The 26,238-nt window shown below is 44.9% G+C and overlaps 1 protein-coding gene across 1 annotated transcript; it reads right to left on the reverse strand.

Annotated features, from left to right (window-relative positions):
• Positions 1-2,932: 2,932 nt before the first annotated feature.
• cactin (cactin, spliceosome C complex subunit) lies at positions 2,933-25,392 on the reverse strand. Its single transcript, XM_080287194.1, has 9 exons — positions 25,209-25,392; positions 21,521-22,112; positions 20,334-20,488; positions 15,814-16,014; positions 10,007-10,199; positions 8,243-8,507; positions 6,181-6,466; positions 5,449-5,730; positions 2,933-3,435 (listed from the first exon to the last, which is right to left on the reverse strand). The coding sequence occupies exons 1-9, from the start codon at positions 25,283-25,285 to the stop codon at positions 3,006-3,008; spliced, it is 2,481 nt and encodes an 826-aa protein (XP_080143320.1). The 5' UTR covers positions 25,286-25,392; the 3' UTR covers positions 2,933-3,005.
• Positions 25,393-26,238: the final 846 nt, after the last annotated feature.

Genomic DNA, 26,238 nt, shown 5'->3' on the forward strand with positions numbered 1-26,238 from the left:
TCATCATCATCATCATCATCATTATCATCATCATCATCATCAGCCTGTGACACACCACTGCAGGATAAGGACCCCTCTCACCTGTCTCCACTCCGATCCTTTGGTTGTTATCTTGTTCCGTCCCAGCTCGGTGGATCTACGAGTATCATCTCTATCTTGTTCCCTGTGTGCCTCATCCTCTCACTCCATCTCTGGTCTGCCATTTAGTTACGCTGGCTGTCCATGTTTTACATGTTCTGTGGAAGACGTGACCTAAGGACTGCGTGTGGACTGACCTGTAAACAAGAGGACAAATATATGTGTGTTGCAGCATCACTACTATATCCTGGTCACTCTAACTTGGCGTAAAATTGCAATCTCTTCCTTAAATAAACCGCTGTGACAAGGGGTTAACACTAGAACGGTGCTAGTCACGAAGAATGGTATAGAAATGATGTAGAGCTGTAAGTTTAATTCATTCACAGAACTACGGGAAATAAGCTGCAAAAAAGACGACTATCTCGGCCTTGGTAAAATGAAGGAACAACACCACAATATACAGTACGTGTGTGTGTGTGTGTGTGTGTGTGTGTGTGTGTGTGTGTGTGTGTGCGTGTGCGCGCGAGCTTCAGGACAAAAAAATTTACAAACAATATTTTTTTTTTTCCATCACATTGTCCCTCTCATATCTGAATCGCACTTATCAGTATACATTCAGGTCCCAAACTGTACTGTTGGGTGTACAGGAACAAAGGGGCAGGCAAACCTAGTCCACCAGTCTGATCGGCACGAGAAACAACAGGATGACACTCACACTGCTATTTCACTGGTCTGAGACACCAAGATTGAGGCGGTACAAGGCCTCCATCTCCCTCACACCAACAGCCCCCTTGTCTCATCAGAATTACGTCTAGTAGCCTCATAGGTAATATTTCTTTGGGCCATGATACTTCCTGGCTGTCAGTGCGATATCCTTGTGTCCTAATGTAGTCACCTTAATGGCTAAAAACAGCAAATAGCCAACACTTACCTCAGGGGAATGATGCAACAGCAACACACACACACACCCTCGTCCTTCCACTGTCATACGGCCACTAGCAAAAGTAGCCAAGTAGCGACGCCTACCAAGACGAGAAACATGTCCAGCTACTTTTACGACCACTAGATGGTACCCGGGCCCTCTCATAGTAGGGGCAACTCTAGTATTTTATTCCAGGTACTGCTTGGCGATAGCATTCAGCTGAAAGTGAGTCATACTGCTATAAGTGTGTTAATACTGTCTCTATTAACTCTCATGATCATACAGGTCTCTTTACCAGCCCTACCCAAAAATAAATTGTGTGTGTGTGTGTGTGTGTGTGTGTGTGTGTGTGTGTGTGTGTGTGTGTGTGTGTGTGTGTGTGTGTGTGTGTGTGTGTGTGTGTGTGTGTGTGTGTGTGTGTGTGTGTGTGTGTGTGGTGCGAGGTGCCTGTGTGTTACCATGGCAACCTCCCACACCACCACAGTTACATACACACAATTCCCCACCAGCAAGTTACATTAGAGAGTATTGTGTGTGTGTGTGTGTGTGTGTGTGTGTGTGTGTGTGTACCTAGTTGTGATATACAGGAAATGAGCTACGCTCGTGGAGTATCGTCTCTGTTTTTCAATAAGTCAAATTTTGCTTTGAACTCGTTTAAGTTTTTAGACTGGACCATCTCTTTGTCCAGGCTATTGCACAGATCTATACATCTATATGGAAAATATATTTCTTGATATCCTTCAAGCAACTTGGCTTTTTAAGTTTCATTCCATGTCTTCTTGTTAGTCTTCCATCCCATACAAACAGATCTTTTCTGTCAGTTTTATCTACTCCCATCATGGCCCTGAACACTGCAATAATGGCACCCCTCTCTCTCCTTTCTTCTAAATAAAAACATCTGTCCACCTCCAGGACTCGATCCCTGGCACACACACACACACACACACACTGCAACCAAATCAAATCATCCACCCACCACCACCACCCCTTCACACACACCACGTATCAACCCCCCCCCCCACACACACACACACATACTGCAATGAAGGAGGATGGAGTTGACACTGGAGAGGGAAGAAGTTGGCACTGGCACTGGCACAGGAAGAGGTTGGCACTGGCACTGGCACAGGAAGAGGTTGGCACTGGCACTGGCACAGGAAGAGGTTGGCACTGGCACTGGCACAGGAAGAGGTTGGCACTGGTAGAGCAGGAGGATGACACTGGTAGGGGAAGAGGTTGGCACAGGAGGAAGAATGGGTTGGCAGTGTGGGAGGCAGTGGTTGCTGCTGTAGTGCAAGTAAGATACTGGAGGCGCCATCTACCAGGCTTAAAATCTGTGGCCCAGGAGGACGAGCCTGGCATTGAAAACACAAAAGTGCAAATATCTCGAAAACGGTGCATTTTAGAGCAAAACTGAGCCACGGCGACGGACGTTTAATCAACCTACCCCATTTTTTACTGCTCTATCCCGTGAGCTGGGTCTCATCACCATACCTTCACAGGGAAATGGGTAAAAATGGGTCACTTTTTTAAATGTGGCATTTTAGAGGAAATCTAATGAGATATTTAGCCCAAAGTGAAATGGGTAATAGATGTGGGTTTTATCTGTAAATGGTACCCAAGATTTTGTCTGTAGAAACTGGGGTTCGATAGGTATCATAGGGAGAAAAAAAACAAAAAAAATACTGACAAGAATAAGATGGAGGTTCATAATTAAACATCAAAATATTCTTAAAACAGGATCTTAAAGAATGTTGAGAGAGAGAGAGAGAGAGAGAGAGAGAGTGAGACGAGAGGAGACGTGAGGGAAGGGAAGAGAAGGGAAGGGAAGGGAAGGGAAGGGAAGGGAAGGGAAGGGGAAGGAAGGAAAGGTAGGGAAGAGAAGGAAAGGAGGAGAGTAGAGGAGGGGAGTGAGGGTTAGGGTTAGGGAGAGAAAACAAATCTTCTACACCATCATATATTTAAAAAGGAACAATTCTCTTATCAGTATGGAATGCCTCACACATCATCGTCTGTATCTGTAACGCTTGAAGTGGAACCACAACTGAAAGATATTATTGTGGAACTGGCACCTGAATCCCCTCTTGTACGAATATTCCCATTCACGATTCACGATTTTAAAGGCAATGGATTCGTAGGGGGGGCCGGCAGTGAATTTAAGTATGGCAAAGTCTTTGTTGTCGGTGCATGGGATGAGTTCGTACTGTGGCGTCTTGGCCTTGTCGATGAGGTCCGGGTAGAAGATGTTGAATTTGTACCCCTGGACGATCTTGGGTGGAGGATTGTCCATGTCGTAGTGTGTCTGGTTGTACTTATTCCATTCAAAGCCAGTGTGCACACGATTGAAGTACCGAGGCTTGCGCGGTCTGTACTTATCCGACCAGAGGAAGTGCTGTGGATCCAATCTCGCCTCGACGCTGAACTGAGCTTCATCGCTGCAAAGGAAGGGAAAATAACCACACATAAGTCTTTTGTATTAGAGAGAGAGTCTCAGGCAATACACTATTCACCTTTAGGTTCCGTTTCTTACACACTCTCCCAAACTCATCCACCAAGCCTTGCAGCTCCCCTTCGTCTTCACTCAACAACACAGTATCATCTGCAAACAACAGTACAGGGAGTTTCCAAACACTATCCTCTCTCACCAGGGCCACTCCAACATCCACTACCCTACCTTGTATCTACAGGACACTATGTTAAAGAAAGTGTAGGAAAAATACGAGAGGTGTTTGAGAAAGTGGGAAAGGTGTGGGGATAGGGTGGCATGGAGGCGCTTTTGTCATGGCTATCCTCTGTCTGGGAGTTATTAGGAGGGAGCAAGGTGATGATGATGATGATGATGATGGTGATGATGATGATGATGGTAATGATGATGATGGTGATGATGATGATGGTGATGGTGATGATGATGATGATGATAGTGATGATGGTGATGATGATGATGATGACAGGAGTTCTCATCCACATCCACACCACAACGCTCCTTCACTTCCTCATTTGTCAGCCTGTCTCTCCATGTAACTCCACATCCACATCCACACCACAACGCTCCTTCACTTCCTCATTTGTCAGTCTGTCTCTCCATGTAACTCCACATCCACATCCACACCACAACGCTCCTTCACTTCCTCATTTGTCAGTCTGTCTCTCCATGTAACTCCACATCCACATCCACACCACAACGCTCCTTCACTTCCTCATTTGTCAGTCTGTCTCTCCATGTAACTCCACATCCACATCCACACCACAACGCTCCTTCACTTCCTCATTTGTCAGTCTGTCTCTCCATGTAACTCCACATCCACATCCACACCACAACGCTCCTTCACTTCCTCATTTGTCTGTCTGTCTCTCCATGTAACTCCACATCCACATCCACACCACAACGCTCCTTCACTTCCTCATTTGTCAGTCTGTCTCTCCATGTAACTCCACATCCGCATCCACACCACAACGCTCCTTTACTTCCTCATCTCCCTCTCTCTTTCTCTCCATATAATTTAATACAAGAAATTGGTACATGAACATTACAAGTAGCAGTATATGTTCAACTGGCATTGTATTGTAATTTCCTATACTCTTTTCACTATAACTTGGCCTAAAATTACCATCCCTCTTTCACTGTTGAGTTGCAGCAGTAGGAGGACACTAGAACATGATGCTAGTCACGAAGAAGTGCTGCAGGAAGGACCTAGAGCCATAGCATTATCTTTTTCTGCCACTGAGCTATGTGATATAAACAGCGAAAAGGAGGAAAATCTGGGCCAAGTTGGTGTAGAAGGAATATAGTCAAATTAACGATCCAGTTTGTAAACGTATCCAGTCTCCTTGGTTACTAGTCAAATCAAGCTCCCTAACACCTTTTCCTAAGTGATTTATTCTTAGTACACCTTACTGTCCTATTCTCTGATATATAAATCTTTCTAATATGCCCATACTCTGCATAAATAACACACAAGAGGATATTAACCAGCCACATCCAAAAATAAATCACTGAGGAAGAGGCGTTTGGGAGCTACCTAATATGAATGATAAATGCAGAATGGGATATAAGAATGGATGGAGCGGAGAGGTATATGAGAGAGGGGGGTGTGAGCTGGGGGGAGGGCAGTGAAATGGCAGGGGACAGGGTGACATGGAGGCAATTTGTTTGTGGCCACCCCTTATGGGATTAAGGCATCTAGCAATAGACAGACTGACAGACAGACAGATAGACAGAGACAGACAGTTAGACAGATTAGATAGACAGATGGATAGACAGAGACAGATAGATTGAAATAGAGACAGGCAGATAGATGGACAGATAAATAGATAACAGCCAGACAGACAGACAGATAGATAGATGGATAGATATAGAGAGATAGACAGATAGATAGAGATAGATATAGAATGACAGACAGAAAGATAAACAGAGAGAGAGAGAGAGACCAATGCCACCTGGTGCTCACTTTGACATGGCACGCTGGGCTTCCTGTTGCATCACTTTCTCCTCAGCTGACAACTCCGCTTCGAGGGGCTGTCCAGCACCCATGACGCGACGCCGGGCCCACGCCAGCCGCTGCTCGTCCTCCCCCTCGTCCACCACCACCGTCCCAGGCTCCAGTTTGTTTACCGGCAGCAGACGGGGCGAGTAGCGGCCGGCGTTGTAGGCCGAGATGGCCGAGTTGATGGCCGAGTCCCCCTCACACCCCGAGTCCCATTCATCACCATCTTCATCATCCTCCTGACTCCTGAGGCAAAAGGTAACATCACTCATCATCATCATCATCAATCATCACTGTCATCATCATCATCTAGACCCTCCTCCTCCTCCTCCTCATCATCATCATCATCCACACCTCTCCCATTCCAAGGTAGGGTGTGATAGGGTCCAGAGAGAGAGAAAAAAATGGATAGATTGAAATACCACTCCAGCTTTGCCCAATTAACTGAGCCACACTGCCACTCACTCATCATCCAAGCTCCTGGAATCCTGACCACACCTGATAATCAATGGCCAGTCTGTATAAGCTAATTAATGGAGTTACTGCTACGATTACTATTATTACTACTACTACTACTACTACTACTACTTTGAATACTCCTACTCCTGCTACTACTACTACTACTACTACTACATACATAACACTTCCCCTATAACATCCACATTACAAACACTAACATACAAAGACATTACTAACTCTTCATTCGTTTCTCTCTCCCCTCCACTTGACTCTCCCTCCTCCACTTTGGGCTGGCTGGCTTCTCCTCCCTCCTCATCAGCGGCCTCCACCTCCCTCTCCTGTGTTGGTGACCTCCTAGCATCACTCTCCTCACCACCCTCCACTCTCTCTTCAATACCATCATCATCATCATCATCGTTATCATCCTCTTCCTGTTTCACTCCTTGTTCTGCCTTCAACACCTCGAGTTTCTTCCTCAAATTCTCTCTGTGTCGCTCACGTAATCTTGCTCTTGCCTGATGTGCTGTAAATACAAAGATATTTTAAAGATTGAGATGACAGAAATGGCCATAATTAGGTGGATGTGCAGTGCGTCCTTGAGTGTGAGGCCTGGGGGGGCTGGGTTTACGATGGAAGAGTTGAAAGGAAGGATGGGACTGGAGTGTATTGGTGTTGTGATGAGGAGGGGTAGATTGAGATGGTTTGGGAGGAAGGATGGGACTGGAGTGTATTGGTGCTGTGATGAGGAGGGGTAGACTGAGATGGTTTGGGAGGAAGGATGGGACTGGAGTGTATTGGTGTTGTGATGAGAAGGGATAGACTGAGATGGTTTGGGAGGAAGGATGGGACTGGAGTGTACTGGTGTTGTGATGAGGAGGGATAGATTGAGATGGTTTGGGAGGAAGGATGGGACGGGAGTGTATTGGTGTTGTGATGAGGAGGGGTAGACTGAGATGGTTTGGGCATGTGGAGAGGAAGGAGGATGACAACTGGGTGTGGAAAGTGAGAAGTGTGAACACTGGGGGAAGGATTGTAAAAGGCAGACCAAGAGACCAGGGATGAGGTCATGGAGTGTGACCTCAGGGATGGGGGACTGAACAGGGAGGCTGCCAGAGATCGAGCAGCATGGAAAGCCGCCATTAAGTGACTAAGGCTGATATAGGCAAGCGTGTTGGAACTTTTATAAACGAAAGAAAATGACACGAATCTGTACAGGAGGGACAGACAATATAGGGTGCTTAGATGTGGTGCTGATCTTGGTAACTTAAGCCTTTGAGCTTGTGGCAGAATATCCATCCAATATCCTGGAAAAAAAAGACATTAAATAATAACAGTTGCCAAAGTTACCTCCCCTACGGTTATTTTTTTTTTTATGCAAGGAAGAAGGAACCCAAGGCCAGGAGCTGCAAACTGTTCCCTCCAAGAAAAACACAAAAACAAGAGAGCCAAATTCAAGATGCATTCATTTTGAGATGCCTGGACACACTGCGTTTGAAAGACTGGAGGTCATAGGCAGTAGGAAATACAGACAGAGGGAGACAGTTCCAGAGTTGACCTGTTGCATACATGAAGGACTGGGAGTATTGGTTAACTTACCTACCTACCTACCTACACTGGAGGTCATAGGCAGTAGGAAATACAGACAGAGGGAGACAGTTCCAGAGTTGTCCTGTTGCATACATGAAGGACTGGGAGTATTGGTTAACTTACCTACCTGCCTGCACTGGAGGTCATAGGCAGTAGGAAATACAGACAGAGGGAGACAGTTCCAAAGTTGACCTGTTGCATACATGAAGGACTGGGAGTATTGGCTAACTCTTGCATTAGCCTCATACACAACTGGCTTTGTATTCTCATAGTTAAGAAAGCTCCCTAACACCTCTTCCTAAGTGATTTATTTTGCTTATTATACCTTACCATCATCATCTGTGTTACTTCAATCATTCTTACAACCAAATGCCATATATAACATACAAAATTATATCACTCAGCCATATCCAAAAATAAATTACTATCTCATCCTTAATTTCCCCCTCCTTGTCCCCCCCTCCACCTCACCCACATACACTCTCCTTGTTAGTCTCTCTCTCCATCCCCCTTACATCCCCCTCTCTCATATACCTCTCCACTCCATCCTTCCATCTCATCCTCAGCTTCCCCCTCCCACTCCTCCCCTCCATCTCACTCACATACACTCTCCTTGTTGCTCTTGCTCTCCATCCCCTCAGCTTCCACATCCCTCTCACTCACATACGCTCTCCTTGTTAGTCTCTCACTGTGAAGGTACTTGGCTCCTCACCTTTCAGCTGCGACAACAGTGACTCCCAGTACCCAATATCAAGGCCTGTGGTGGGGCCTGAGAGCTTAGACTCGATGTTGACCTGCAGTTTGTTCAGATCGGCCAGGGATTTGTTTTGGAATATCGAGGAGACGTCGGAGGCTACAGCGGCGTGGATGCCCTGGCGGTGTGTGGTGGCGTCCTGGATGGTGTCGCGATGGCGCAGGCGGCGGAGTTCATCTTGCACAATAATCGTTAAGTCCGTCCAATACCACTGATTCTCATCCTGGGGGGGACACAAAACCACTGATTGAAGTACGATGGAGCTGCCTGGTACCACGTATGATAAATCCCATACGTTGTGCTTTTGGTATTATGCAGTTTTGTTATCTCTCCCTCTCTCTGTCTATCTGTCTGTCTATCTATCTATCTATCTATCTATTGCCAGACGCCTTAATCCCGTAAGAGGTGGCCACAAATGAATTGCCTCCATGTCACCCTGGCCCCCACCATTTCACTGCCTTGTTCCCAGCTCACACCCCCTCTCATATACCTCTCCACTCCATCCCTCCATCTCACCCTTGGCCTCCCCCTCCCTCTCCCCCCTCTACCTCACTCTCCTCATTAGTCTCTCACTCTCCATCCAGTATTGTGTACACAGGGATAGGTCTATCTATCTATCTATTGCCAGACGCCTCAGTCCCGTTTGGGGTGGCCACAAACAAATCGCCTCCAAGTCGCCCTGTCCCCCGCCATTTCACTCCCCTGCTCCCAGCTCACACCCCCCTCTCTCATATACCTCTCCACCCCATCCCCCCATCTCATCCTCGGCCTCCCCCTCCCTCTTTCCCCCTCCACCTCACTCACATATACTCTCTTCGTCAGTCTTTCACCCTCCATCCTCTCCACATGGCCAAACCACCTCAGTGTGTTCCTCCTAACGCTTCCTATCACATCCACATCCACACCACAACGCTCCTTTATATCCTCATTCGCCAGCCTGTCTCTCCATGTGACTCCACAGGCTCCTCTTAAATAACTCATTTCCACTGCTCTCACTCTTGACTTGTGTCCTTCCAACAACGTCCAAGCTTCACTTCCGTACGTTAGAGTTGGTATCACAATACTGTCATGTAGTAACTTTTTCACTTCCATGCTCACTTCCCTGTTTCTTATCACTGCTTTCAAGGAACCAGCAACCTTCTTCCCTGCTGTACCCTTTCAAGCACTTCACCCTCCAAACCTCCATCCTTACTCATCACACTACCCAAGTACTTAAACGTACTCACATTTTCCAATTCCTCACCATCCAACCTCGCTGTACATTCACTGACTTCACCTCTCTCAAAGATCATCACTTTACTCTTCCCTACATTCACCTTTAGATTCCGTTTCTTACACACTCTCCCAAACTCATCCACCAAGCCTTGCAGCTCCCCTTCGTCTTCACTCAACAACACAGTATCATCTGCAAACAACAGTACAGGGAGTTTCCAAACACTATCCTCTCTCACCAGGGCCACTCCAACATCCACTACCCACTACCCACCAGGCACCTGCTTTCATTATAAAGCCTCTCACTGACAGACCACAAAACTGTCTGTCTCTCTTCTCTCCCCTCTCTACTTTCCTCCCACTTTTCCTCTTCCCCTTCTCCCCTTTCCTAATCCCTCTCCTCTTCCTGTCACTTCTATCCCTCTCTCTCATTTATTTCCACGTCACATCTCACGGTTATAAAGGCAGACCAACTAACCCACCAGGCACCTGCTTATACTGATACCTTACCTCCTTCTCCAGTTGCATGTAGACTCTGATATCCTCAAGTAAATCCTCAAGGTCGACCAGTGTCAGGCCTGTCAAGTGTGTGTACGGCTCGTGTACGTCCACCGCGCTCACATCGCCGTCCGAACTCACATACTGGGCCAGCAGGTCGATTGGCTTGGCTCGTCCATCTTGAATACGAATTTGTGACCGGAGTCTGTGGGGATCAGATATATATTTTTATTTTTCAAGGAAGAAGGAACCAAAGGCCAGGAGCCCGCAAACCGTTCCTTCCAAGAAAAAACAAAACAAAACAAAGACAAATTCAAGATCCGTTCATTTCGAGATGCCTGGACACACACTGCGTTTGACAGACTGGAGATCATAGGAAGTAGGAAATACAGACAGAGGGAGGCAGTTCCAGAGTTTACGAAGATTAACAGAGTTCCTTTATTCGCCAAACTGCTTCTCTCTGCTACTTGCTTCCCTAGATTAATTCAACCAAATCTCAGCCCCAAACAGTTTAAGTCCAATTGCTAAGGATTTTTTATGAATAGAGTATATCTGTAGTCTGTGGAATTCTTTTTTTCTATCTATCTATAGCCGGATGCCATAGTCCCATAAGGGGTGGCCATTTGTCTTTGAGTTAGTTGTTTTACGTCTATCTATCTATCTATAGCCAAACGCCATAATCCCGTAAGAGGTGGCCGTTTGGCTTTGAGTTAGTTGTTTTACGGGGAGGGGCACTAACCCTCCGCCATCCCACTTGTTGACACGTAGGGAGCACATATGGTTTGGTTATATGGTTACCACCCAGCGTTGTAAATGGTTTCCTGGCTTACAGGAAACCATTTGGCTTGTCACTCAATGTAAAGCCACCTGTAAAGGAAAGAAAAGCAATAAGAAGTGACAGGAAAGGCGGGAGAAATAGGAAGAGAGGAGGGCAGGCACAGAAAAAGAATGATAAAGGTGAAGGAAGAAGTAGGCAGCACTACATCATGTGAGTGGATGATGGTCACCACCACCTGCCACTTATATACCCTTCCTTCCTCCTCTGTCTTTTTTTTCCTTCATTCTTCCCATCATTATCATCATCATCATCACCTAAGAACAGGGTGAGGCAGACAGCAACAAATCTACCAGTTCCTCTAATTTACACTCCCAGATGTGAGGCAGAAGAGCAGCTTAATTATGGCGACACTGTGTACTCTGGGTGGTGTTAAGCAGCTGCAGCGTCCATCCAGGAGCCAACCCTCCTCATATTTCCCTGCACCCTGATCTGATCCTGTCAAGATGCTGTCTACCACAAGGAGAGGCCAATACTATCTATTTAGCTATCTATCTATCTATCTATCTATTGCCAATACTCTACATCTGTGATCATGTCTGCTCAGCCAAACAGACAGGGGTTAACAACAACAATAATAGTAACAACAATAACAATAATCAATACTGATGTAACATGCGGCTGGACAAGAGGACCACCAAGACATAAAGTAACCTGGTGGTGGGATGAGGGTGTAGAAGCTGCAATTAAGGAGAAAAGAAGGCTTTTCCGGGAATGGAAGAAGGGAGGTAGCAAAGAGGAATATTTGGCTGCCAAGCGTAGGGCTAGGAGAGAGGTATACAGGGCAAAGTCTGAGTCACAGAGACAATTACTTGATAACCTAAATCATGGGGAAAGGAAAAATATATTTAGGGTGGCAGGTCAGGTGAAGAGGGATAATCGGGATATCATAGGTGAGCAGTGTGTGAAGAATGATGAAGGAAGGGTAGTGGTGAACAGTGAGGTTATTAAAGATGCATGGAGAGAGCATTATAACCGGTTGTTGAATGAGGAGTTTGACTGGGACAGGGAAGGTTTGGAGCCAGCAGATCCAGTGTCTGGCCCTTGGCCTTTGATTGATGCTGCTACTGTGAGTGAGGCAATAGGCAGGATGAGGGTGGGGAAGGCAGCAGGTGTGTCTGGGTTGACTGCCGAAATGTTGAAGGCCTCAGGCGATATAGGGGTGAGTTTAGTCACTGACCTGATAAATAGGATTATTTATGAGTGTGTTGTCCCAGATGATTGGCTGAAGAGTGTAATTGTAAATGTGTATAAAGGGAAGGGTGATGCCCTGGAAAGAGGAAATTATAGAGGTATAAAGCTCTTACATCAGATAATGAAGGTAATGGAGAGAGTTTTAGAAGGTATGATTAGAGAAAGAGTGAATATTGATGAGATGCAATTTGGGTTTATGCCAGGTAGGGGGACCACTGATGCTATATTCATTGTTCGACAGCTTCAGGAAAAATATATTGGTAGGAGAAGGGATCTTTATTTTGTTTTTGTTGATTTGGAAAAGGCCTTTGACAGAGTCCCTAGAGAGGTGGTGAAGTGGGCAATGAGAAAGCTTGGCTTGGAGGAGTGGCTGGTTAGGGTGGTTATGGCTGTGTATGTGGGTGCTCACACCCAGGTAAGAGTGAATGGAGATTTGAGTGATGAGTTTTCCGTGAATGCTGGTGTGCATCAGGGGTCAGTCTTGAGTCCCATGTTGTTTATCATGGTACTTGAAGCCCTCTCACGTGACTTTAGAAAAGGACTCCCATGGGAGTTGTTGTATGCTGATGATTTGGTGTTGATTGCAGAGAACAAAAGGGAGGTGAAGGAAAGGTTTAGGAAGAGGAGAGATGGTATGGGGAACAAGGGTTTAAGGGTAAATGCAGATAAAACAAAAGTGATGATATCTAGGGTTGGTGGCGGTACTGTCAAAGACGAGGGAGAATGGCCATGTGCAGTTTTCTACAAGGGCGTGGGAAGTAATTCCATCTTGTGCGGTGTGTGTGATAAATGGGTGCATAAGAGATGTAGTGGTATCAAAGGTAGACTGCGAGATAATGTTGATTTTATGTGTACCGTGTGTCGGGGTGAGCAGGTGGAGATTGTCAGACGTGAAAGGATTGAACTTGCTGGTGAATCTCTTGAGTGTGTGGAAGAGTTTTGTTATTTGGGAGACATGTTGTGTGCTGGAGGTGGGGCTGGAGCAGCTCTGTGGATAGGGTGAGAAGTGGTTGGAAGAAGTTCAGGGAGCTCTTGCCTCTCCTGACATTGAGAGGACTCTCCCTACGTGCTAAGGGGTCTTTGTATGCAGCATGTGTTAGGAGTGTAATGCTGTATGGTAGTGAGACTTGGGCAGTGAAGGAGGAAGATATTTGCAGGCTCAGACATACAGAAATGACAATGATTAGGTGGATGTGCAGTGCGTCCCTGCGTCCAAGGCCTGGAGGGGCTGGGTTTACAATGGAAGAGTTGAGAGGTAGGATGGGACTGGAGTGTATTGGTGTTGTGATGAGGAGGGGTAGATTGAGATGGTTTGGACATGTGGAGAGGATGGGGGATGATAATTGGGTGAGGAAGGTGAGAAGTGTTAATATTGGGGGTGAGGTTATGACGGGCAGACTGAGAAAGACATGGGATGAGGACATTAAGTGTGACCTCAGGGTTAAGGGATTGAACAGGGAGGCTGCAATGGATCGTGCAGCGTGGAGAGCAGCCATTAGGTGACCAAGGCTGACACATGCAAGCATGTTGGAGCCTTTAAAAACGAAAACGATATCTATCTATCTATTGCCAGACGCCTTATCCCGTAAGGGGTGGCCACAAACGAATCACCTCCATGTCGCCCTGTCCCCCGCCATTTCACTGCCCTGCTACCTGCTCACACCCCCCTCTCTCATATACCTTTCCATTCCATCCCTCCATCTCATCCTTGGCCTCCCCCTCCTCTCCCCCCCTCCACCTCACTCACATACACTCTCCTCATCAGTCTCTCACTCTCCATAACAATAATAATAATAACAATAATAACACTACCAGCTGTATGACAAATGATGCTTCAGTGTGGAAGTTTATGCCCACGGGGTGGAGTCAGGATTCTGGGAGCTTGTATGATGAGTGAGTGAGTGAGTGTACCCCTTTTATCTGGGCAGACATTTAGTTAGTTTCTCCTTCCATCAGGTTTTTCTTCTTCTGACCCTACCTCAATCCAGCTTTATGCACGAAAAAAGGTCTGGATGATAATGATGGTTATGATGGTGATAATGTCAAAGCTGAGGGAGTGTGGCCATGTGCAGTTTGCCACAAGGGCGTGGGAAGTAAGTCCATCTTGCTCAGTGCTTGCGATATGTGGGTGCATAAGGGATGTAGTGGTATTAGAGGTACACTGAGAAGTAAAGCTGATTTCATGTGTGTGGTGTGTTGGGGAGAGCAGGTGGAGACTGTCTGGCGTGAAAGTAAAAGGATTGATCTTGCTGGTGAGTCTCGCAATTGTGTGGAAGAGTTTTGTTATCTGGAAGACATGTTATGTGCTGGAGCAGCTCTGTGGCTAGAGTGAGCAGTGGTTGGTAGAAGTTCAGGGAGCTGTTGCCTCTCCTGACACTGAGAGGGCTCTCCCTCCTTGCTAAAGGATATTTGTATGTGGCATGTGTTAGGTGTGTAATGCTGTATGGTAGTGAGACCTGGGCAGTAAAGGAAGAGGATATTCGTAGTGTAATGCTGTATGGTAGTGAGACCTGGGCAGTAAAGGAAGAGGATATTCGTAGTGTAATGCTGTACGGTAGTGAGACCTGGGCAGTAAAGGAAGAGGATATTCATAAGATCAAATGTACAGAAACGACAACAATTAGATCAATGTGTAATGCATCCTTGAATGCAAGGTCTGGGGGGCTAGGTTTACAATGGAGGAGTTGAGAGGAAGAATGGGGCTTGAGCGTACTGATGCTGTGATGAGGAGGGGTAGATTGAGATGGTCTGGGCATGTTAAGAGGATGGAGGGTGACAATTGTGTGTGGAAGGTGAGGAGTGTGAGCATCAGGAGGAGGGTTGTGAGAGACAGACCAAAAAAGATCTGGGATGAGGTTATAGAGTCTGACCTCAGGGATAAGGGACTGAACAGGGAGGCTGTCAGAGATGAAGCACTATGGAGAGCCGCCATTAGGTGACCACGGCTGACGCATGCATGTTGGAGCCTTTATAAGCGATATGATAAGATACAATGATGACGACGACGATGATGAAGACGACAATGATGACGACGATGATGATGATATTGAACAGGATGATATTTGTGAAGAGATTTTTTTTACTCATAATGTGTCTTTCTTTCCTTCATTCTTTCCTCTTCTTTCTGCCTGTGGGTGACTTTACACTGAGTGACAAGCCAAATGGTTTCCTGTGCACCAGGAGACCATTTACTACGCTGGGTGGTAACCATATAACCAAAGTATGGCGCCTGGTGGTTTAGTGGGTAATTAAGGCGCTCCAATCGGATTGAGCCAGTGAAGGTTTATATCCAAGGGATGGTTGGGGTTAATTGCTCACGTAATGCCACTCAGGGATGAGTGAGGCTGGTCACTCTCATCTTAAATGCCAGGACCAACTTGCCTAGCCCCGGCCTCCTACGCTCCTCATGGGGCAACACAGGATTGGATGATGGATGGATGGATGGATGGATGGATGGATGAAAACTGCCTCTATTCATTGCCTATCTTTAATTTGCTTTAACTTGGCCTCTCCACACTGAGTTACAACAATAGATTAACACTAGAATATCATGCTAGTCACGAAGAAGTGCTGTCAAAAGGGTGCTGAGATGTAGTGTGAAGAAAGAGGCTGAGGTAAGGTGTGAGAGAGAGAGAGAGAGAGAGAGAGACTATTACAGCTAACTCTACCCACGGCCCACCACACCTTTCCTTACCTTGCTTGCTCTAACTGGAGAGAGAGAGAGAGAGAGAGAGAGAGAGAGAGAATATTACAGCTAACTCTACCCACAGGCCACCACACCTTTCCTTACCTTGCCTGCTCTAACTGGAACTGGTCTTCCTGTCTTGAGAACTGGGAGAACTGCGCCGCCTCTCTCTGCCTCTGCTCCAGCTCCATCATCTTCTCTCGCTCCATCCTCTCCTGCTCTCGCTCCTGCCTCCGCTTCTTCACCTTCTCCAGTTCCAGCCGGTTCTCCTCCATCTTGGCTCGGTTTTGCTTTTCAATGTCCTCTCTAAAAAAATAAAACGTAAATTAGAGAAATTTTAACATAGATTTTGGCAAGCTTTACTTATATTCTTATTTTACTTGAGTTTATCTATCTATCTATCTATTGCCAGATGCCTCAATCCTGTAAGAGGTGGCCATAAACAAATCACCTCCATGTCACCCTGTCCCCCGCCATTTCACTGCCCTGCTCCCAGCTCACATCCCCCTCTCTCTCATATGTCTTTCCACTCCATCCCTCCATCTCATCCTTTCTCCCCCTCCCTCTCTGTCCCTCCACCTCACTCACATACACTCTCCTCATTAGTCTCCATCCTCTCCACATGGCCAAACCACCTCTATGTATTTCTCCTAACGCTTTCTATCACATCCACACCACACCACGACACCCCTTCATTTCCTTTGTCAGACTCTCTCTCCATGTAACTCCACATGCACGTCACTCACATACACTCTCCTCATTAGTTTCTCACTCTCCATCCTCTCCACATGGCCAAACCACCTCAGTGTTTCTCTTAATGCTACCTATCACATCCACATCCACACCACAACACTCCTTCACTTCCTCATTTGTCAGTCTGTCTCTCCATGTCACTCCACATCCACATCCACACCACAACGCTCCTTCACTTCCTCATTTGTCAGTCTGTCTCTCCATGTCACGCCACATCCACATCCACACCACAACACTCCTTCACTTCCTCATTTGTCAGTCTGTCTCTCCATGTAACTCCACATCCACACCACAACACTCCTTCACTTCCTCATTTGTCAGCCTGTCTCTCCATGTAACTCCACATCCACACCACAACACTCCTTCACTTCCTCATTTGTCAGCCTGTCTCTCCATGTAACTCCACATCCACACCACAACACTCCTTCACTTCCTCATTTGTCAGCCTGTCTCTCCATGTAACTCCACAGGCTCCTCTCAAAAGCTCATTTCCACTGCTCTCACTCTTGACTTGTGTCCCTCCAACAAGGTCCAAGCATCACTTCCATACGTTAGAGTTGGTATCACAATACTGTCATGTAGTAACTTTTTCACTTCCATGCTCACTTCCCTGTTTCTTATCACTGCTTTCAAGGAACCAGCAACCTTTCTTCCCTGCTGTACCCTTTCAAGCACTTCACCCTCTAAACTTCCATCCTTACTCATCACACTACCCAAGTACCATACTTAAACGCACTCACATTTTCCATTTCATCCTCATCCAACCTCACTGTAAATTCACTGACTTCATTTCTCTTGAAGACCATAACTTTACTCTTCCCTTTCTTTCTTGTTGTACCCTTTCAAGTTCATTCTCCAAACTTCCATCAGACTATTTATGATGGTAGTGAAGGGTGTGTGTGAGGAGAAGGACGTCTGAATGGTTTTATAAGAATGCTGGAGGTAGTGTGTGTTGTCCCTATGCCTCTCGCTGTGGACCCAGGATTATCTAGACATAAACCCAGTGCACTGCAGACTGAAACTGTTATATAAGTCTCCCTGAACTCCCTCCTTATCCAAGAATTCTGTCCTCCTGCTTCAGTTGATCCAGTACAGGCATACCCCAGTATAATGATGTAATTGGTTAGGTAAAACCCCATTGTTAGGCGGGGTATTGTATATCGGGGTACTTTTAACAAGTAAAGCAATGTGGAGCATTTACCAGCCTTGGGTTTCCCCCCAGCCAAGTCCAGAACCCACCCCAGTGAGCCCCCAAGCAAGTTTAAAGCCAGTCTAAATGGTCTAACAGCTGTCGAGGATGCTAACCTAAGCCTAACGCCTGTAAATAACTCACTAAAACCAAAAAATAAAATCTGAAAATCATCAAATATAAGTCTGGAAAAAATCAGGCTTAGTAAACTGTACCCCAAAATGACAATGTTCACCCCACCTATGGCTAAAACACATTAATCTAAGTCTAAAAACAGTTTATAAATCCACCTAAACACCAAAATGACAATGTTCACCCCACCTATGGCTAAAACACATTAATCTATGTCTAAAAACAGTTTATAAATCAGCCTAAACACAAAAATGACAATGTTCACCCCACCTATGGCTAAAACACATTAATCTAAGTCTAAAAACAGTTTATAAATCAACCTAAACACAAAAATGACAATGTTCACCCCACCTATGGCTAAAACACATTAATCTAAGTCTAAAAACAGTTTATAAATCAACCTAAACACCAAAATGACAATGTTCACCCCACCTATGGCTAAAACACATTAATCTAAGTCTAAAAACAGTTTATAAATCCACCTAAACACAAAAATGACAATGTTCACCCCACCTATGGCTAAAACACATTAATCTAAGTCTAAAAACAGTTTATAAATCCACCTAAACACAAAAATGACAATGTTCACCCCACCTATGGCTAAAACACATTAATCTAAGTCTAAAAACAGTTTATAAATCCACCTAAACACAAAAATGACAATGTTCACCCCACCTATGGCTAAAACACATTAATCTAAGTCTAAAAACAGTTTATAAATCAACCTAAACACCAAAATGACAATGTTCACCCCACCTATGGCTAAAACACATTAATCTAAGTCTAAAAACAGTTTATAAATCCACCTAAACACCAAAATGACAATGTTCACCCCACCTATGGCTAAAACACATTAATCTAAGTCTAAAAACAGTTTATAAATCAACCTAAACACCAAAATGACAATGTTCACCCCACCTATGGCTAAAACACATTAATCTAAGTCTAAAAACAGTTTATAAATCCACCTAAACACCAAAATGACAATGTTCACCCCACCTATGGCTAAAACACATTAATCTAAGTCTAAAAACAGTTTATAAATCCACCTAAACACCAAAATGACAATGTTCACCCCACCTATGGCTAAAACACATTAATCTAAGTCTAAAAACAGTTTATAAATCCACCTAAACACAAAAATGACAATGTTCACCCCACCTATGGCTAAAACACATTAATCTAAGTCTAAAAACAGTTTATAAATCAACCTAAACACACAATTTTAGTCTAAAATATCATCAAAATAAGTACGAATAATCAAAACCCATCGTTAAACCGGTGTCTGGCCATCATTAGGCAGGGTATGGTGCAATTTATACCCCCATTTAAGCTGGGGTATTGCATCTAGGGGCATCATATATCAAGGTATTACTGTAGACGGACAGACAGACACAAACACCAACAATCGTAAACCCAGCCATCCCCAAACACCGTCCAGTCACCAACTCGTCCTACCTGCTTGGCCAGGTATCGTATCTCGGGGTATTACTGTACATGCATATTTCTGACACCTTCTAGGAAATTGTTAGTAAGTAATTTTCTAGTTTTGCCCTTGATTTAGCTTCAAGGCCAGTATTCTCGTCTGTTCAGGAAGCTCCCTAGCATCTATTCTTTAGTGATTTATTTTTAGACATGGCTGGGTAATCTCAACCTGTATGTTATTTATACACAAAATGGTGGTATTGGAATGATTAAAATAAAACAAAATTGGACAATAAGGAGTGGTATGCAAAATACATTGCTTAGGAAGAGAGACTAATGAGAAGAGTGTATGTGAGTGATGGGGAGACGGAGGGGAAGGCTGAGGATGAAATGGAGGGATGGAGTGGAGAGGAATATGAAAGAAGGGAGTGTGAGCAGGGGAAGGGCAGCAAAAGGGCAAGGGATAGGGTGACATGGAAGTGATTTGTTTGTGGCCACCCCTTACAGGAGCATAGCGTCTGGCAATAGACAGATAGATAGATAGAAAGATAGATTTTTTTTTTTTATGTAAGGAGGAAAGAAATGAGTTATTTAAGAGGAGCCTGTGGAGTCACATGGAGAGACAGGCTGACGAATGAGGATATAAAGGAGCATTGTGGTGTGGATGTGGATGTGATAGGAAGCGTTAAGAGGAACACACTGAGGTGGTTTGGCCATGTGGAGAGGATGGAGGGTGAAAGACTGACGAAGAGAGTGTATGTGAGTGAGGTGGAGGGGGGAAGAGGGAGGGGGAGGCCGAGGATGAGATGGAGGGATGGGGTGGAGAGGTATATGAGAGAGGGGGGTGTGAGTTGGGAGCAGGGCAGTGAAATGGCGGGGGACAGGGCGACTTGGAGGCGATTTGTTTGTGGCCACCCCAAACGGGACTGAGGCGTCTGGCAATAGATAGATAGATAGACAGAAAGAACCCATGGCTAAGTGGCCCATAAGATTGTTCCCTCCAAGAAAAAATAAAAAGATAACAGGGAGGCAAATTCAAAATCAACATCATTTGAATTGACCTGTAACTGTATAGGGGAAACAGAGTGAGGAAAAATATACCAATACTGTGCGATGTGGGGCATACTTTGTGAGGTCTGTTAATCCTTCCTTCTCGAGTTTCTTCTTCCACACAAACGTATCCAGTAGGTTGTTATCGCCGTAGGGATTGTCGGCGTTCGTAAAGTGGAGATATTCACTGTCCCAGCCCATCTTTTCCTTTCGTTTCCTTTCCTTAGCTTCCTGGAATGGTAAACAGTGAAATTTTAAGTATATAACATTGACAATCCTACAATACTCTTTCTCCTCTTACTTGGTCTAAAGCTGTTCTCTATCTTGTCTCTTTAGCTTCGTGAAATGGTAAACAGTCAAAATTTAAGCATATAACACTATCCCTCCATCTACCTATCTATCTATTGCCACAAGCCTCAATCCTATAAGGAGTGGGCACTAATAAATTGCCTCCCTATCGCCCTGCCCCTGCCATTTCACTGCCCTCATCCCAGCTCACACACCCCCCTCTCATATACCTCTCCACTCCATCCCACCATTTCATCCTTGGCCTCCCCCTCCCTCTCCCTCACTCACATGCACTCTCCTCATCAGTCACTCACTCTCCAACCTCTCCACATGGCCCTCTCAACGCAAAGACGCACTTTTCTAGCCCTGGGACAAGATCATGGTGCCATATGCTCATCAGTTAAAGAAGCTTCCTAACACCTCTACCTTCTTCTAGAGTCCTCCCTCTTTCAATGGACAGGGAGGGAGTTGAGGGACATTTATATAAACAGGCAGTGGCGTTAATTTTTTTTTTTTTTTAATGCTAGGAAGAAGGAACCAAAGGCCAGGAGCCCGCAAATCGTTCCTTCCAAGAAAAAAAAATTCAAGAGACAAATTCAAGATATGTTCATTTTGAGATGGCTGGACACACTGCGTTTGAAAGACTGGAGACCACAGGAAGTAGAAAATACAAACAGAGGGAGACAGTTCCAGAGCTGACTTGTTGCATAAATGAAGGACCGGGAGTAATGGTTAACTCTTGCATTAGAAAGTTCAACAGAAAAGGGATGAGAGTTTGTTGCTAGAAGCGTGCAATGCACCCATCATAGAGGTGGAGGGATGCAAGCACAGTGCAGAGGAGCAGTGACCACTGAAGTAGCGATAGAAATGAGATAAAGATACAACAGTGTGGTGAAGAGACAGAGGTTGAAGGGAGTTAATTGGTTATATCAGTGCCCACCATCCACACAAATCAACAACACTGGCATACGGTACCTTCTTCTGTAATCTACGCAGTCTTTTCTCAGCTGGGGTTTCATTTATCTTTCTAAGTTTCTTCTGATTTAGTTTTTCTTCCTTTCTCCTTTCCCTCTCCCTCTCCAGACGCTGAAGCATCACAAATTCATCTTCCACGCTGCTCACATCAGAACTTTCTGATGAAGTGGAAGACGGGGATGAACTTCTCTTCTTACTCTTTTTGGACGAAGGTTTTGATTTATGCCGGCTTTCCTCCGAGCTGGACCGTCTGTGTTTCAATTTCTTCCTGTCTGGTGACCTTGATCTCTTCCTTGACTTATCCTTCGAGTGTGACTTCAATTTTTCTTTCGAGGACGCTCTGTACCTGTCTCTTGTTCTTGATCGGGAACGCTGCCTCCCTCGTTCTCCATCTCTCTCACGTGAGTATGACCTATTTCTTGCATTTTCTCTAGGAGGGGACTTCTTTCTTCCTTTCCCATGCGGGTGACTCCTGTCTTCATATCTCGAACTGTTCTTACGTCTTGAATCGTGTTCCATTCTTGTTCTCTCTCGTGATCTTGACCTCGAGTGTCGAACTGGCTTTCTCTCACCGGAACTCGACCTTGAATGTCTGAAAATACAGGGATCATGAAATACAACACATTGAGGTGGTTTGGCCATGTGGAGAGGATGGACAGTGAGAGACTAGTGAGAAGTGTATGTGAGTGAGGGAGGGGGAGGCCAAGGATGAGATGGAGGGATGGAGTGGAGAGATACTGTATATGAAAGAGAGGGGTGTAAGCTGGGAGCAGGGCAATGAAATGGAGGGGGACAGGGCGACATGGAGGTGATTTATTTGTGGCCACCCCTTACAGGATTAAGGCGTCTGGCAATAGATAGATAGACAGATGAAATACAATGTGGATAAAATGGAAGATGACTGACTGGCTATACTCCTGTCACCTTAAGCTGTACTAAAACTGCCATCTTTCCATCCTGAATGCCAGTTTGCTACCTGATCCCCATGGCTCACCTGCTTATTGGCTGAGGAGGCTCCCTAACACCTTTTCCTATGTGATTTATTCTGTTTATTACACTTTACTGTCCACTTCTGTGTCACTGGTACATAAATCCTTCAAATATTGCCATACTCTGCATAAAGCTCCTTGGCACATTTTCCTAAGCAATTTATTTTGTTCATTACACCTCTCTGTTCACTTCTGTTACATATGTCCTTCAAATATTGCCATACTCTGCATACAGCTCCCTAACATCTTTCCCTAAACAATTTATTTTGTTTATTACACTTCACTGTCCTCTACTGTGTTACCGTACTAGTACATTAATCCTTCCAATATTGCCTTCTCTGCATAAATAGCAAAAGATTGTTAACCAGCTATATCCAAAAATAAATCACTAAGGACGAGGTGTTAGGGAGCTTCCTTAACCAATGAGAATGCTGGCCCCAGACTAAGGAAAGGTAGTTTTATAATGTTCAAGAGGGTAGTCTAAATGTTTATCTATCTATCTATCTATTGCCAGATGCCTCAATCCCGTTTGGGATGGCCACAAACAAATCACCTCCAAGTCGCCCTGTCCCCCGCCATTTCACTGCCCTGCTCCCAACTCACACCCCCCTCTCTCATATACCTCTCCACCCCATCCCTCCACCTCATCCTCGGCCTCCCCCTCCCTCTTCCCCCCTCCACCTCACTCACATACACTCTCTTCGTCAGTCTTTCACCCTCCATCCTCTCCTTCTTAAGGGAAAATATGTAAATTTAGGGAAACCACAAGAGAGCTTCCCTGGGTAGACTTTACAACTGTACGTGTTTGTCCATAAACTATATTGTAATTATCACTGTGATATCAAAAAGTTGCAGAAATGGGTTATTTTGAGCATAACTACACAACCACATCAGTTTTACAGGCAAATGTTATCTTGTTTTTTTGTTTTTTTCCCCAGAGTGAACAATTTGTGGGCTCCTGGCCTTTGGTTCCTTCTTCTATCTATACCCAAGCACCATACTTCCATAAGGGGCGGAAGTTTGTCTTTGAGTTAGTTGTTTTATGCCCATCTATCTATCTATTGCCAGATGCCTTGATCTCACAAGGGGTGGACACAAACAAATTGCCTCCATGTCGCCCTGTCTCCAGCCATTTCACTGCCCTGCTCCCAGCTCACATCTCCCTGACTTAATTCAATCTAACCTAACTACGGTAACCCTGAAAATTCTGGGACACAAGTTATGGGACCAAATCGACCCACTGTCCTCTTTATGGGGTATGACACCACCACCGATGTCAACAAATCTAACCCAACGCTCTTTACTAACATAAGTGATATTTCCACAGAATTGGGATGTCATGAATTAAATATACTTATGAAAGTTAATCTATCTATCTCTACTGCCAAACGCCTTAATCCCATTCGGGGTGGCCACAAACAAATCGCCTCCACGTCGCCGTGTCCCCCGCCATTTCACTGCCCTGCTCCCAGCTCACACCCCCCTCTCTCATATACCTCTCCTCCCCATCCCTCCATCTCATCCTCAGCCTCCCCCTCCCTCTCCCCCCCTCCACCTCACTCACATACACTCTCTTCGTCAGTCTTTCACCCTCTGTCATAATATTTGGTAAACATACGCTTTGTCTGAGGCAGTAGAGGGACTTCACTAATTCAATTCCTATTTCTCCAGGCACATTACCTTTTCCTGCTGATAAATTTCCCACTGTTTATATCATCACATTCCTTAAGCCGTACCTACGACTGTTTGTCTTACTCAACATACTCAAAGGTGGTTTCCATTTCCAAACTTCCCGACTGGATGCTAGATTCGGTTAGATTAGGCTGGGTTAGGTTAAATTATTAGGTATAGTTAAGTAAGGTTTAGTTACACACTCAGGTTCCACCATTATGCTTGAAAAAACAAACGAGTTGACAGCGTAACAGCTAAACACAACAGGGAAAAATATTTAGCATGAAACATTTCTTTACCAGCCCAGAAATAATCAGAAAAATATAACCGACTATTAGTAGACGAACTGATTTGGTAGGGCGCCTCTACTGCCTCCAACTGAGTGTATGTTTACCTAATCTTCATCATTAATTAAAAGGAAATCTTCAGCAGTTTGTAAATGTATGAAACTTAAACATCAGGCTGAAAAAAAGGAAAGAAATGCAAGGGGTAAAAGAGAGAGAGAATGGTTTTGAGAAAAGCATAAAACAGTAACAGTTACATCTAATCTCCTTTAGTATAGTGGTAGGTCATTAAGAGGGGAGAGGGAGAGAGAGAGAGAGAGAGAGAGATAAACAGAGAGAGAGAGAGATAAACAGATAAAGAGAGAGAGAGAGATAAACAGATAAAGAGAGAGAGAGAGATAAACAGAGAGAGAGAGAGAGAGAGAGAGATAAACAGATAAAGAGAGAGAGAGAGAGAGAGAGAGAGAGAGAGAGAGAGAGAGAGATATAAACAGATAAAGAGAAAGAGAGAGAGAGAGAGAGAGAGAGAGAGATAAACAGATAAAGAGAAAGAGAGAGAGAGAGATATAAACAGATAAAGAGAGAGAGAGAGAGAGAGAGAGATAAACAGAGAGAGAGAGAGAGATAAACAGAGAAAGAGAGAGAGAGAGATAAACAGAGAGAGAGAGAGAGAGAGAGAGAGAGAGAGCTACTGGTGGCACTAGTGATATATTCCAATCGTACAGCTAAGCATCTTAATCATACCTTCTGCTACTCTTCTTTCTGGCTTCCCTGCTCCCTGAACGAGACCTGTCCCGTGTATTCTTCTTCTCCTTCCCCATGGCGATATCCTTTCACACCAGAACACCAGATAACCGGATAAAATACCTGGTTTGAGGGGCCCCGGCTACACCTACACCAGTTTGTTTACACCTACGCCATTACAACGTTCCCGCCTCCTAACGACCCCCCGGGAACACGCTGGCAATAAAGGCCCGTGTGACCTTGGAATCCCGGAAAGAAAGTATCAGGAAAAAAGTAACAGTAAAAAACGTAAGGGAAAGAGCTAATCTAACCTAACCTAACCTAATCTAACCTACCCTGACCTAATCTAACCTAACCTAACCTACCCTGACCTAATCTAACCTAACCTAACCTAACCTGACCTAATCTAACCTGACCTAACCTAGGAAAAGTTGTTACTTTTTGACTGTTACTTTTTTTCCTGATACTTTCTTTCCGATTCCCATGACCTTGATGTCTATGAACGATTCCTTTTTTTTATTTTTTTCCCCTCAATAATCAGCAATGTAGGGGCTATTCAGTCTAGACATTAAACTGAGTGACACTAGATCAGTAATAACCCTCAGGCATCCCTAAAGCGATCCCTATACTCCTTTTACTCTAACTTGGCCTAAAATTACTCACAGCAACTCACAATAACTCACAGTAGATCTTCAATAGGCCCACCTAGGCCTGTACATCCAGATCTGAACTTTCAGCTGAATATGTGGCGGCGGCGGCAGAACTAACACTCTTATACTTAATTTTGGCTTTATGATTAAACTTTAACTCTTGATCGCTCCAAGCCTTGTCTAAATTGATCTCAAGTTTCATTACTGATTCTGATTCTATCACACACTGGGGCAGTTTATTCCAATTATCCACAACTCTGTTACAAAATGAATGTTTTCTCTTTTCTCATCTTGCTCGTTCCTTGATTCCATCCCCCAATCCCTCTATTTTTTTTCTATCAATAATCAGCAGTGCAGGGGGCTATTCAGTCTAGACATTA

Source organism: Coenobita brevimanus, chromosome 117, assembly GCF_032717465.1.
Source record: "Coenobita brevimanus isolate Jiangsu-jjx chromosome 117, ASM3271746v2, whole genome shotgun sequence".
Taxonomy (NCBI): Eukaryota; Metazoa; Arthropoda; class Malacostraca; order Decapoda; family Coenobitidae; genus Coenobita; species Coenobita brevimanus.